General features: G+C 34.3%; 2 protein-coding genes across 3 annotated transcripts; both read right to left on the bottom strand.

Moving 5' to 3' along the window:
- Window positions 1-1,122: 1,122 nt before the first annotated feature.
- On the bottom strand, window positions 1,123-7,364 carry LOC149731425 (uncharacterized). Its single transcript, XM_089884123.1, has 8 exons — window positions 7,057-7,364; window positions 6,157-6,239; window positions 5,514-5,727; window positions 5,079-5,234; window positions 4,497-4,657; window positions 3,746-3,932; window positions 2,956-3,111; window positions 1,123-2,381 (listed from the first exon to the last, which is right to left on the bottom strand). The coding sequence occupies exons 1-8, from the start codon at window positions 7,157-7,159 to the stop codon at window positions 2,206-2,208; spliced, it is 1,236 nt and encodes a 411-aa protein (XP_089740249.1). The 5' UTR covers window positions 7,160-7,364; the 3' UTR covers window positions 1,123-2,205.
- A 144-nt stretch (window positions 7,365-7,508) lies between these two features.
- On the bottom strand, window positions 7,509-12,710 carry LOC149731424 (galactosylceramide sulfotransferase-like). 2 transcript variants are annotated; one of them, XM_089884120.1, is made up of 10 exons: window positions 12,493-12,710; window positions 12,339-12,429; window positions 11,864-11,956; window positions 11,121-11,289; window positions 10,469-10,713; window positions 9,800-9,919; window positions 9,308-9,474; window positions 8,826-8,902; window positions 8,298-8,427; window positions 7,509-8,056 (listed from the first exon to the last, which is right to left on the bottom strand). In XM_089884120.1, the coding sequence occupies exons 1-10, from the start codon at window positions 12,592-12,594 to the stop codon at window positions 7,925-7,927; spliced, it is 1,326 nt and encodes a 441-aa protein (XP_089740246.1). In that variant the 5' UTR covers window positions 12,595-12,710; the 3' UTR covers window positions 7,509-7,924. The 2 variants fall into 2 exon arrangements, with proteins under 2 accessions (XP_089740246.1, XP_089740247.1); XM_089884121.1 differs by having other exon boundaries at window positions 8,298-8,400; window positions 12,493-12,709.
- Between the last annotated feature and the right edge of the window lie 50 nt (window positions 12,711-12,760).

The raw sequence follows: 12,760 nt of genomic DNA, 5'->3' as shown, positions 1-12,760 counted from the left end.
GGTGGGGGGAGATGGGACACTTCTTCATTCGATTTTCTCGTCCCATTTGGCAGTAAACAAAGAACATTCAAAGAATTATAAAACCGTATCCTCACGACTCCCATAGAGCGTTGTTTTGTTTAAAACACGATCAGGATATTATGTGCTAAAGTTGTCCCATCTTTCCCCACCCTACTATAATATAAACTGCGCGCTAGAATTCCTGTTTTATGACTGGCCTTTGCTGCGATTTGGAATGCTAATATACGAACCCGGCATTAAATATCATGTTATTACTTACTCAGCAATAAATGTAATGATAGGTAAATATTATTTTTACTATATAGTTCTAATTTCAATTGTTTCTAAATTCCTTTTAAGTGTTAGTTGTGTAATAATACTTATGTATTCGTATGCTAAATTTAATCATAATATTTAAAGATTGCTTTAATAATGTGCGTTTACAGAAACAAATTTTTAAGTGTTATTTTAAGACAAGTTTAAACATATGAATATTAAATGAATGTTAAGGAATTTAAAGCATTACGACACATTACATAAATTCTCATTTCCAGTAATGGCAGAGCTATATATTTTTATCTGGCAATAAAAGTTTACGTTTATTTTGCAAAGCAATGTTTTGACCGCTTTCAAATAACTTTAAATAAAAATTAAACCTTAGACCGAATCAATAAACGATAAGGTTCCTTCTTCAAGTTGCCTTTTTCGTATATAGGGAAAAGGTATTCTCTTCTTGGCAATAAAACTGTTAAAGTTATGACTAAGTATACTCGTTTCTTTTTGACTACCGTATGTAAAATTTTACGAGTAGCAATGTAAGCATATAAGCCCAACGTCAGATGTCAGCGACCGCCAGGCCTGCAGTTCGACAACCTTTACGATATTTGGATTTCAAAATTAGGTTTATTTTACTAACCTTCATTCAATGACGCAAGGTATAGTAATATATATAGTACTCTGGGGTAAGACAAGACACCTTTAGCACATAATATCTAAATATCCTGATCGTGTTTTAAACAAATAACAAACGTCTATGGGAGTCGTGCGGATACGGTTTTATAATTCTTTGAATGTTCTTTGTTTACTATCAAATGGGACGAGAAAAAAGAAAGAAATGTGTCCCATTTCCCCACCCTACTATAGTATATGCGATATTTTTCGGTCTTACATACACTAAACCTTAGTTGCCACATTGGAATTCTTAGCATATATTTTCCCATGCTTTGAAAATCAAAAGGTTCCGGGGTGATGCCATGAGTTTTTTCGCTTATAACTTTAAAATGACGTCAAAATATCACAAGTTATTTATTATTCATTAAGTTTTAATATTAAAAACGTTGAAGTTAGTTCAAACAAAAATGTACGTTGAAACATCATTTCATTCATTTTACAATTAAATAGCACACAATTAGTTATAAATTAATGGGTTTTACAAAATAATTTTTAAAATAGGAATATTTACCAAGGGGAGTTTACTTTGTAATATTTTTAAGGTTAAATAAATTAGTATATGGCAGAGTGGGAAGATAGGAGACCTTTATCACATAATATCCAAAAATCCTGATCGTGTTTTAAACAATTAACAACGGTTTATGGAAGTCGTGGGATTACGGTTTTATAGTTCTTTGAATGTTCTTTGTTTACTACCAAATGGGAAAATAGTGTATAAAGGTGTTCCATGTTCCCCAACCGCCTATAACTTCTATTTTCCTTGCTTGGCGGGGCAACGATAGAGTTTTAACACGGGTGTTCTGTTTCACACCTTGTACCAAATAATTATTTTAATGTTATTGCAGACAATTTACCCAATCTATTAGGGACCACTCGGTTCTGTTACTAATCCGACAAAACTGAATTACCTAAAATTAAAACGACACAATTATAGCTATAGGAGAATAGAGGTAAGATGGGACACCTTTAGCACATAATACATAAGTATTGAGTTTTCAACAATTAAAAACGGCCTATGCGAGTCGGAAGGATGCGGTTTTATAATTCTTTGAATGATCTTTGTTTACTACCAAATGAAACAAGAAATAGATTGAAAAGATGTCCCATCTTCCCCCACCCTACTTTATATTGCGCTACAACAACTAAATCTATGAGAAAAAAATGATCTCAACGAAACAGTTGCTTCAAAACAAGCATGAAGTGTAGCACATACATAAAAATTGTGGCTAAATTTGTGAAGTAACCGCATGGACATTAAGGTATAGCTCGAGCTTGGAACCTATTTCCACCAAAACGGGAATGAGACGAAACTTCGCCAAGATGACCAAATATATTGCGGCTTCCAGACGTTTCTTCAATAACAGTTTGTTGGCTTGGTTGGAGAGATTCAATCTCTGAAAATATCCAAGACATATTGTCTGTTTCATCGCCTGCAAAATAAAATAAACAAATCATTGAACATCGTATGAGAAAGTTCGTTATAACGTTTCTTAAAATTCTTATACAAATCCAAAACGTCCCTTAAAACTTTAAACGAAGTTAAAATGTTCGTTAAAAACTTTAAACAAATATTTGTTTAGCGGCTCATACGGTGTACTAGTCCGCCCGGTTAGTAGACGTCGGAAATAGACTACGTTTTTATACTAGATTAGCCGCTAAAAGATTAACATTATATGCCTAGTAGCAAAAGTAACGGAAAGCCTATGTCCTCGCGACTATACCACAGCCAGTTGTTAATTGTTTAAAAGATGGACAGAATATTGGGATATTAATTATGTGCTTAAGGTGTCCCATCTTCCCCCACCCTACTATATCTTTCAAACAACAGTGGTTATGGTAAACAACTCACGTAATTAGTTAAAACAACATTATCAATCTAAAATTTCGAGAGTATTTAAAGAAAATAAAAAAAAGATTTAAAACGAAAATAAAGTTTTGAAACAAAAATTATGACTAAAGTACGGACTTAAAACAAAAATTATGACCAAGACGTTTGTTACATACTTTCACAGAGCTGCTCATAGTCATCACAACATGAACGAAAGTGTTTGCATTCTGCGTCACAAGTACAACCGGTAAATGATTGGGTTCTTGTTGCTCGAGATAGGGAAGGTCTTTTACATTGTGGGAATCCAGGAAACTTTACAAGGCAAGATGAACCTATAATAATAACTTTATTTGTCATTTTGATTACGGTAGCGAGGATGAAGAAATATTTTAAATGAAAAGACAGGATATAGCGACAAAACAATAGTTGTTAAAACACGCTTACAGTTAAAAACATATTTATATTTAGTTGTAAGAAAATAGGCGTGGTCGTTAAATCGAGCAGACAAACAAGCCATATATGTTTAATTATTATCAAGTTAGAATTTTAATAGAAACAAAAGTGAACTTGCAACAGTATTTGTAAATACGGTGGGTGAATATATGGTAGCACCCCGTGTGTTGGGGTAATGGGCCAATCCTAGGACCAATGGTGTACCACGCTGTGGGACCTCACCCACATAGAATAGAAAGTAACAGTAGTTGCATTGTGGATAAGCATGTTTTGCATTCCTAATCTGGTTTGTTTATATATTAGTAGTACAGTTTGACCCGCCACAGGAATTTATATAAAGCATGATGGGGAAAGATGGGACACAATTTTATTCTATTTTCTCGTGCCATTTGGACGACCTCAAAACACGATCAGTATATTTAATGTTATGTGCTAAAAGTGTCCCATCTTCCCCCACCCTACTCCAAATAAAAATTATTACGTGTAAATTTAAAGATCTAAACAATAACTTACTAAAGTTTTTGGACCGAGTAGATAGAAAAATATTGCAGTAGTTTATTTCACAGCACGATACGCAGGGCTGGTTGTACCCGCACATGGATGCTTGCTGTTGCAAAACGTCACAAGCATGCTGTTGTTTACAACCTTTCGAAATTCTTCTTTGACCACCACCTGTGCGGACTTCACTGTAGCACGATCTCTGGCCACATTTAATAATAATGTTATAATATAATAGGGTGGGGGAGATGGGACACCTTTACATTCTATTTTCTTGTCCTACTTTGTTGTAAACGAATAGGATTTGAAGAATTATAAAACCGTATCCTTACGACTCTCATATACCGTTGTTAATTGTTTAAAACATGATCAGGATATTTGGTAATATGTGCTGAAGGGGCCCTGTCTTACCCCACAGTACTATATATTGACCCATTGTACCCCGTAGTACTATATAACACATAGGAAATACTGAAGAATTCTCCAGTACGTTACCTAATAGACCAGTGGAAAGTGTTCGAGGTTGGTATTTAGGGGTTATTAGTAAGCGGGTAAAGGCTAGTGGTTATACGGGTTCCTACACCTCGTACTAGCTTACAATAGTTACCGTGTATGTTACTTCGTAGGTGTTTTTTTGGATTTTTCATTTTTTCATGTGTGGCTGATAATTTGGACAGCTCATTAGTGACCATATACGTTAGTTGTTATAAAGGCAAGGATTGTTTACTAGTGCTAAATACAAATCATTAATGCTTGCTTGGGATACCTGATTCGGTAAGCATTCTACAATCTGCCCTTCGGAATTGCATTGTTCATTTGTTGCAGCGTTCGAGCAAGAAAAGCATCTGAGAGGTAGTATACCAGCATCAGTGCTTGAAATTTCGTTTCTGCTTCTTGAATAAAAACTGAGGCTTGGCGGTAGAGTTCCTTTAGTATGAAGAAGGCGATTAGAAGTTAAGAATGTAGTGTGAAATTAGGTACGGGGTAAAGTGGGACACTTTAAATTAACAATGAGGGGTAAAGTGAGACATGGAGAACAGTGGGACATTTGAAATTGAGCATGTGGGGTAAAGTAAGATATGAGGTAAAGTGGGACACTTAAAATTGACAATGTGGGATAAAATGAGGTATGGGGGTAAACTGGGTCATTTTTTTTATTTATTTTACGGGACTTAATTATAGACTGGAAGCTTGATGCTGCTACTATTATGGGCGTGTGTGTCATAGGGTAAGAAACTTTTCTGCAATTATTTTGACCCATTTGTCTCTCATAGGTTGTCTAAATTTTAAGCAATACATTATGAAAAAAAATCTTCCCCTACCCTACTATATTTTAAGTATCATTTACCTTTGCATATATCGGAATAATCTGTGCAACAATCATTTTCAGTTTCACACACCCAGTCACAATGACAATGATAAATGCGGCCTCGACGAACGAATCCGTTTCGTTCAATGTACCAAGACTCCCGGCACAATGGGAACGATTGCAAGCACGACATGTCTGAAAATTTGAAAGCAAATTGTAATAAACAGTTACTTTTGTGCCTTTAATAATAACTATATTGGCCCGTGGATTACGGTAGCGAAGATTTAGAAATATTTTAAACGTGAAGACGTATATGGGTACTGTTTTTAAAGTTGTGTATACCCTTTGCATATTTTTAACTTTTGAATATTTTACACACAGAATATTTCACAACGGTTTGCGAATGTAAAATTACCAAGTTGCCGTGGACGCAGTTTTATTATGTTTAAATAATATCAAAGTATAAATACGAACTTTTTCCACGAGGTTCCGGTACTTTAGCTATGTTACAGTTATCATGAGCGCAACAATGATGACATAGTGAATTCTCACGGCCAGAGTTGCATCGTGTATTGCCGGTATTTGCGAAGTTTTGATTCATTTGAACTTGACATGAATGTGCTTGCATGCAGCCCTTTCGAATGAAATGTACACCACCGTTCTCCCGAATCTCTGTGTAGCACACGTCCTTCGTGTACGAAGGTAATATAAAGCTCTCAAATAGCATACAATCATATACAGGGAAAGACACGTTACAGAGAAGAATATCATTATAGTGTAATAAGAAGGTGGGGCAAAATAGGACACCTTTTTATCCTATTTACTTGTCCTATTTGGTAGTAAACAAAGAATATCCAAAGAATTATAAAACGTATCCTTATGACTTCCATAAACCGTTGTTAATTGTTTAAAACACGGTCATGATTTTTAGATATTATGTTCTGAAGGTGTCCCGTCTTACCCCAGAGTACTACATAATGATTTAAAATTCGGATATGTAGAAACGCTTATAAACCAACAGGTTCAGTCCTATATCACTAGCGTACTATGAGCAGTTTCAAAACCCGGACGTTGTACATATAAACATCAACCGTATATGAGCTCTCTTAATTTTTACCTGCGGATTTGAACAGTTTTCAGTAATTCCGTTTAAATTACACAGATGATTTGAAGATGCATTGCACATAACGCAGGTAAGTGCTGAGAAAAAGTTTTGTAATAAAATGTTATCAACCTGTTAAACGCAGTTCGTGCATGGTTTATCATTGCAAATTTTGCTCCAAACCATTTAATTTTACTTTACTAAAATATAGTAGGGTGGGGGAAGATGGGACACATTTAGCACATAATACCTAAATATCCTGATCGTGTTTTAAACAATTAATAACGGTGTATGTGAGTCGTGATGCTGCGATTTTGTCTTTCTCTGAATGCTTTTTGTTTACTAAATAGAATGATAGATAGATTGAAAAGATCCCATCTTTCCCCATCCTACTATACTTCTATACAGTTTGTTTAACCTTGTGGCTAAAATATCTTGTACGATGCTGTGGCAAAGTGGTTAGCACGTCTGTCTATCACCATAAGGTTAATAGTTCATGCGTTGTCTAAATTGTTAGTCATATTAACAATACAGTACTGTGGAGAAAATGGGACACCTTTAGCACATATAATATCTAAATATTATAATCGTGTTTTAAACAATTCACAGCGGTCTATGGGAGTCGTGTGAATACGGTTTTATAATTCTTTGAATATTCTTTGTTTACTTACAAATTGGACGATAATTTTGAATGAAAAGGTGTCCCATCTTCTCCCACCCTACTATTTTAATAACTTTTTTATATACTGAGAGTACTTAGGCGTTATGAGAAATTATATCACGCGTGAAGCGTGTAAGTAATAATCACAAACACATTACAAATGCGCCGGAGGGCTCCCCATGTTAGTAACGGTGGCGGTTCGTATAGTCTAAACAAAAGCTTGTAGCAATAAAGAACAAAACTGTGGCACTTACCGTCGCTCCATTTAAACAAATACAACAGAAAGAGGAGAATTTTTAAATTATGCACGTAAAAGCTGGGACTCCTTTTACCGTAACATGTAGGCAGAGTGCTCATATCGGTAAACTTTTACGAACCAAGTAAAAACACTATTTTAATCAACTTTTAAGTAAGAGTGAATGATTCCATATATCTGAATAAGCACAGAGCTGTATTAGGAAGCTGTATTTTTTCCTATAACGCTTTTAGACCAAAATTACTAAGTAGACTGCTGTACAAATATACCTACTTATTGCTGAACGAATATATATCATATACAAACTTGAGCTCCTGCCACTGCTACGTTCAGCGTGCTCTGTTATCAATTTCGGAATAATTCAGCATAGCTTGTAAAACCGGAATCTCTAGTTTAAGAGAAACGTAGGCTCGGGGGTTGCGTTTTATATGTAGGCAATGGAAGTCAATATCACAGCAAACAAGTTTATTAATAGAATGAGAAATTTTCTTTTTAAGTTCACTGAAAAATGAAACGTATGTTTTGCAATAGTGGTTGGAATTTAACTTGTAACCAGTAACAATGTAGTAGGGTGGGGAAAGATGGGACACCTTTAGATGGGACACCTTTAATTCTTTAAATGTTCTTTGTTTACAACCAAATGGATTGAAAAAATAGAATGAAAGTTCTCCCATCTTTCCCCCCACTATATAAACGTGAATTTATTGCGGTTGCTAAACGTATACTGTCTCTTCGTTCGTGATCACGTTTTGCGCAATAACCACTTCGGAAAGGCACCGGACAAGCAACAACAGCGATCAATATACCAGTTATCTAGTTATTTGGGTTGAGATTAGGAAAATACGCATTTTGTGGTTATAATATTTTCACTTTGATCCAATAACTGCTTTTTGAGCTTCATTTAACATTCTTTTTAATTCACCATATGAAGGCTGATGCACACGACCTTCTCCAGAATATTTCTGTTGCTTTTTCCGCAAATAATCTCCATATTTTACCTGGGGAAAAACATGGTAAAACAAATCTTAATATTAATATAGTAGAGTAGTAGAAGATGTGACGCTCTTATAGCGCATAATATCCAAATACTCTGATCGTGTTTTAAACAATTAACAACGGTCTATGAAAGTCCCGAGAATGCGGTTTTATGATTATTAAAAAATTTTTTGTTTACTACCAAATGAGACGAAAAAATAGAATAAAAATGTGTTTAACTTTTCTCTACTACAATAAAGTTACCTCTCCCCATGTAAGTTGTTCACAGTGAGCTCCAGCATTATCACGCAGCTTAATGCGGCTTATCCACGGCTTCATGTCAAATTGATCATAATATAAAATGCACCTGGCAAGTTGTATAATCTGTTTAAAGCTACAAAAATGTTTGCTAATTTGTTTTTACGCTGTTGCAGTTACTTTAAACGAATTTAAATCTGGTTTTGGTTTAAAATCAGTCTTTATTATGTGAACGGGTTGTGTCTTTACACACATATTTGATCCTATTGGACTTTAAAGTTTAAAGTAATTAAACATAAATAACTTGTTAATTGTTTGTCTGCTAGGTGTAGGACCACGCTTCTTTTCTTCCAACTAAACGTAAATATGTTTTAACTGTAAGCGTGTTTTAACAACTGTTGTTTTTTCGCTATATCCTGTCTTTTCGTTTAAAATGTTTCTAAATTTTCGCTACCGTAATCGGAGAGACAAATTAAGTTATTATTATTATTATAATATTAAAACTAGAATATGATTCAGATAAGGTCTACTAACCTTTTTGCAGCAGCTTCGAGGTGACTTCTAAAAATCTGTAATTCATTTTTCATTCTAAGTGTTCCATACTCAGAAATCTAGTAAGCAGAAGTTAAGTTTCTTTAAAAAACACATTTCGTTTTTATTTTAATGATAAGAGTAGAAAAATACTTACTTAGTTTTCAGAATTCAGACATTGGTATTCATGTTTACAAAGCTGTTCAAATTAACATCTATACTAAGGTGGGGAAAGTCGGGACACCTTTAGCATATAATATACAAACATCTTGATTGTTTAAACATTCTTTGAATTCTTTATTTAGTATCAAATTGGACGAGAAAATAGTTTCCCATGTTTCCCCACTCTACTATCATAAGATCAAAGCGGGCATAAATTTATCAAAAAAACGTTGCTGAAGACAGAAACTAATTTCGAAAAAAAGCATCATCCTGAGATTAAATAATGAACAAACTTTGCGATTGAAACACACTGCTTCACTTACCTTTTTGTCAAGAGTTTTGTTGAAGAAATCATAAAGTCTTTCGTCCAGGTAATTCCACTGCAAAATTTTGTCTTTAGTTTCAGCAGAAAGTTTTCGTCGAGAAGAATTATGACGAACTTTAAGCCGAAGATAAACAATATCTTCATAATCTTCCATGCAAAGTTTATCTACAAATACAAAGAGTTTACAAACATCTTTTAAACATATTCTAATCAAGGCTCGTCTACTGTTGTGGGGGTATGTGTCCCTGGGAAAAACACTTAATGGCAATTTCCCCAACCCAGTGGTCGCTAATGGGTTGTCCAAATTATCAGCCACACATAAAAAAAACAATTGCACACATAGTAACATACTTGGTAACTTGTAAGCTGGCACAAGTTGTATGAAACAGAACACCCGTGTTATAGGGACTGTCGTTTTCTGACCCAAAGATAGAGCGGGTTACGTTCATATTCATAATCTTAATCTTTTTATACGATATTAAGACATTACCTTTTAACAAAATTAAAGATTCGTCCATTCTTTCAGTAATCAATACCAAATCAAAATTATTTTCCATTTGTTGTATTATACCTTTACTGTAACTGATGTCATTCCTTTCATTATCAAATCCTGTATTTAAATAAAATCAAAATGATTAGAATTAGTTGATTAGCCCACAGCCAAACTCAAAACAATGTTGAGACCCAGGTTTGTAATACTTTAATGACAGAAATATATTTTTTAAAATTGGAAAATGGGTCCCAGCCAAGACTTGGGAACCATTAAGTTGAGTTAGTTAATCGGTAAAACTGTAATATACATTCAATGTATAGTGTGTGTGTATATAACTTATGCAAAATAATGCACACTTATGCCCGGAGCAGCGGTAACGAGACCTGCCATTAACCCAGAAGTAAAATGTTGTGGGCTTGTCGCTGCTACCATTGTGGGCGTATGTGTCGTTGGGCAATACACTTCATGGTAATTGCTCTAACCCAGTGGTCACTAATGGTTTGTCTAAATTGTCAGACAGACAGAAAAAGTATCACCCACAAGAGGTATATATGTAGTAACTCGTAAGCTGGCACGAGGTGTATGAAACGGAACACCCGTGCTATAACAACTATCGTTATCTGGCCACGCGAGTATAGATCAAGTTACGTTTAGTCAACTACATACCTAAGTCAAATGCCATGTAATTTTTTGCTCTAAAATGCCATGGTGTCGATCTATTGTAATATCCTTTGGGATTTGATATAAATTCCACCAAACTTTTTTCATCTGTAGGATCGGTAAACCAGGCAGGATAAGGCCAATCCCGAAAAAATGCAAATCCAGATTCAAAACAGTCACCAGGTTCTCTCAGCAGGGTGATTCTTAAAGCATTGCTATTAACTGCCTTTGTTACATCTTGGTGGTGGTATCTAAAAATTTAAATGAGTCTTAAATTTTTAAATATATAAATGATAATGGCCACTCTACGTGGTAAAACAACATATATTAAGGTGGGGAAAGATGGGGCACCTTTAGCACATAATATTTAAATATTCTGATCGTATTTTAAACAATTAATATCAGTCTAAAGGAGTTGTGAGGATACGGTTTTATAATTATCTGAATATTATTTTATAACTACCAAATGGGACAAGAAAATAGTATGAAAAGGTGTCCCATCTTCCCCACTCTGCTATATAACTATAAACCTCTTTCTGGACTGTGTGTTTTTTTTGCTAACGTAAGAATTAGGGTAAAAACAATATTGCTGCTAAACAAACAATGTTCTCATAAGCTTAATCATATAGTAAACTATAGTTAGGTTTAATATTTTTACCTGAAATGATGACAAAGCACATCATACTTTGGCAGATGTGGAACAATAAGCTGTCGATTAAATAAGGCTGGATATCCAGCCAACTCCCAATGTCTTTCTAATGGTAAGCCAACCACTAGCTTATGTTTCTCTGCATATCTTAGTATGATGTTGGTGAGTGTCGTGCTACCTGCAATTGCATAAAGATACTTTATATGTTTCACACATAGATATATTAGGGTAGGGGAAGATAGGGCACCTTTTCTTTCAATTTCTCGTCCAACTTGGTGGTAAACAAAGAACATTCGGGAAATTATTAAACCGTATCCTCACGATTTCCATATACCGTTGTTAATTGTTTAAAAAACCATCAGGATATTTGGCCATTATGTACTAAAAGTGTGATATCGTCCCCTATAGTACTAAACTTATTTATTTTACACATAGATACTTTTATATTTTACACACAGATACTGTTTTACACATGAATACTTATATATTTGGACTAGCTGTATGATATCCATGACCAAGTTATCGTCTTCTTTACTTTACATAACATTTTTCATGTCTTCGAAAACGTTAACGAAAATCATGGTATTTAAAAAACAAAGGTATCGAAAGAAGAACTTAATTACTATTCATTATGTATCTTCATAAAACAAATAAGGATGTCATATTTTGCAGTTTTAATGTTCACAGCCAGTTGATGATGAATTAGAAAACTAATTCAGTACATATTGATTTACATTACTCACACCTTTTACCTGTTTTATGTGTTTTTAGAAAAACAAGCCCTCTTTTATTGCAGCTAGAGTTTAATGACGTTTTTGCCCCAGTGTCAGGAAATGTTGGAACATCTAAATTGACAATCATGTAAATAATTAATTCATTTCTATCTCAGCTGCTCGTCAGCCATACAGTGAAAAAAGCATGCACAGTCCAGAAAGATGTTTATGGTTATGTAGTAGAGTGGGAAAGATGGGACACCTTTTCATACTATTTCCTTGTCACATATGGTAGTTATAAAGGAATATTCAAATAATTATAAAACCGTATCCTCATAACTCCCATGGACCGTTGTTATTTGTTTAAAACAACATACGATAATTCGTAAGCTGGCAGGAGGTGTATGAAACAAAACACATGTTATAGCAAATGTCGTTTTCCGGCCACGCGAGATGAAAGCAAGTTACATTAATTCATTACTTTAAATATAGAGGTATATGAGTAACAACTTACGTTTATTTTGTTGATTTGCTTCTGGAAATAAGTATAATTCTCTTCCCAAAGTAGACTTTTTGTTCAACTGTTTTCTGTGCTGTGTGCTCGGCTAAAAATAAAGTAATTAACTTCACGTAACATTCCTTGCTGGACACATTTACTTAATACATACATTTTGACAAATGAGCCAACCACAAAACGTAAAGACCGCAATCCAATGCAGTCTTTTCGCTAATCCGTAATATATTCTATGAATGTAACATAAGCGAAGCATTTAACTTCGCCAATACAGTTTAACAATTAAAAATCACATTTAATTTAGGTCTATGAAAAAGTTATTTTCAAGCTCTTATTATCAGCAAACCTATATACAAACGCGTAGTATCCTCTGTTCAGATAAATAGCCCGAGGCAGTACGTAAAAGATTACTGTTCAACGGT

Source organism: Ciona robusta, chromosome 9 (genome assembly GCF_009617815.1).
Source record: "Ciona robusta chromosome 9, ASM961781v2".
NCBI classification, from domain to species: domain Eukaryota; kingdom Metazoa; phylum Chordata; class Ascidiacea; order Phlebobranchia; family Cionidae; genus Ciona; species Ciona robusta.
This window is presented reverse-complemented; position numbering and strand designations above follow the sequence as displayed.

What these genes read in the sequence shown, in the direction of transcription:
- LOC149731425 (XM_089884123.1), bottom strand. Translation starts at nt 7,159, where the DNA reads ATGAGCACTCTGCCTACATGTTACGGTAAAAGGAGTCCCAGCTTTTAC. An exon ending in AAAACTGTTCAAATCCGCAG is followed by an intron (nt 5,728 to 6,156) that starts GTAAAAATTAAG and finishes TCGTACACGAAG; the next exon opens with GACGTGTGCTACACAGAGAT. An exon ending in TTATTCCGATATATGCAAAG is followed by an intron (nt 4,658 to 5,078) that starts GTAAATGATACT and finishes TTCATACTAAAG; the next exon opens with GAACTCTACCGCCAAGCCTC.
- LOC149731424 (XM_089884120.1), bottom strand. Translation starts at nt 12,594, where the DNA reads ATGCTTCGCTTATGTTACATTCATAGAATATATTACGGATTAGCGAAA. An exon ending in TCTAAAAACACATAAAACAG is followed by an intron (nt 11,290 to 11,863) that starts GTAAAAGGTGTG and finishes ATGCAATTGCAG; the next exon opens with GTAGCACGACACTCACCAAC. An exon ending in ACAAAACTCTTGACAAAAAG is followed by an intron (nt 8,903 to 9,307) that starts GTAAGTGAAGCA and finishes TCTGCTTACTAG; the next exon opens with ATTTCTGAGTATGGAACACT.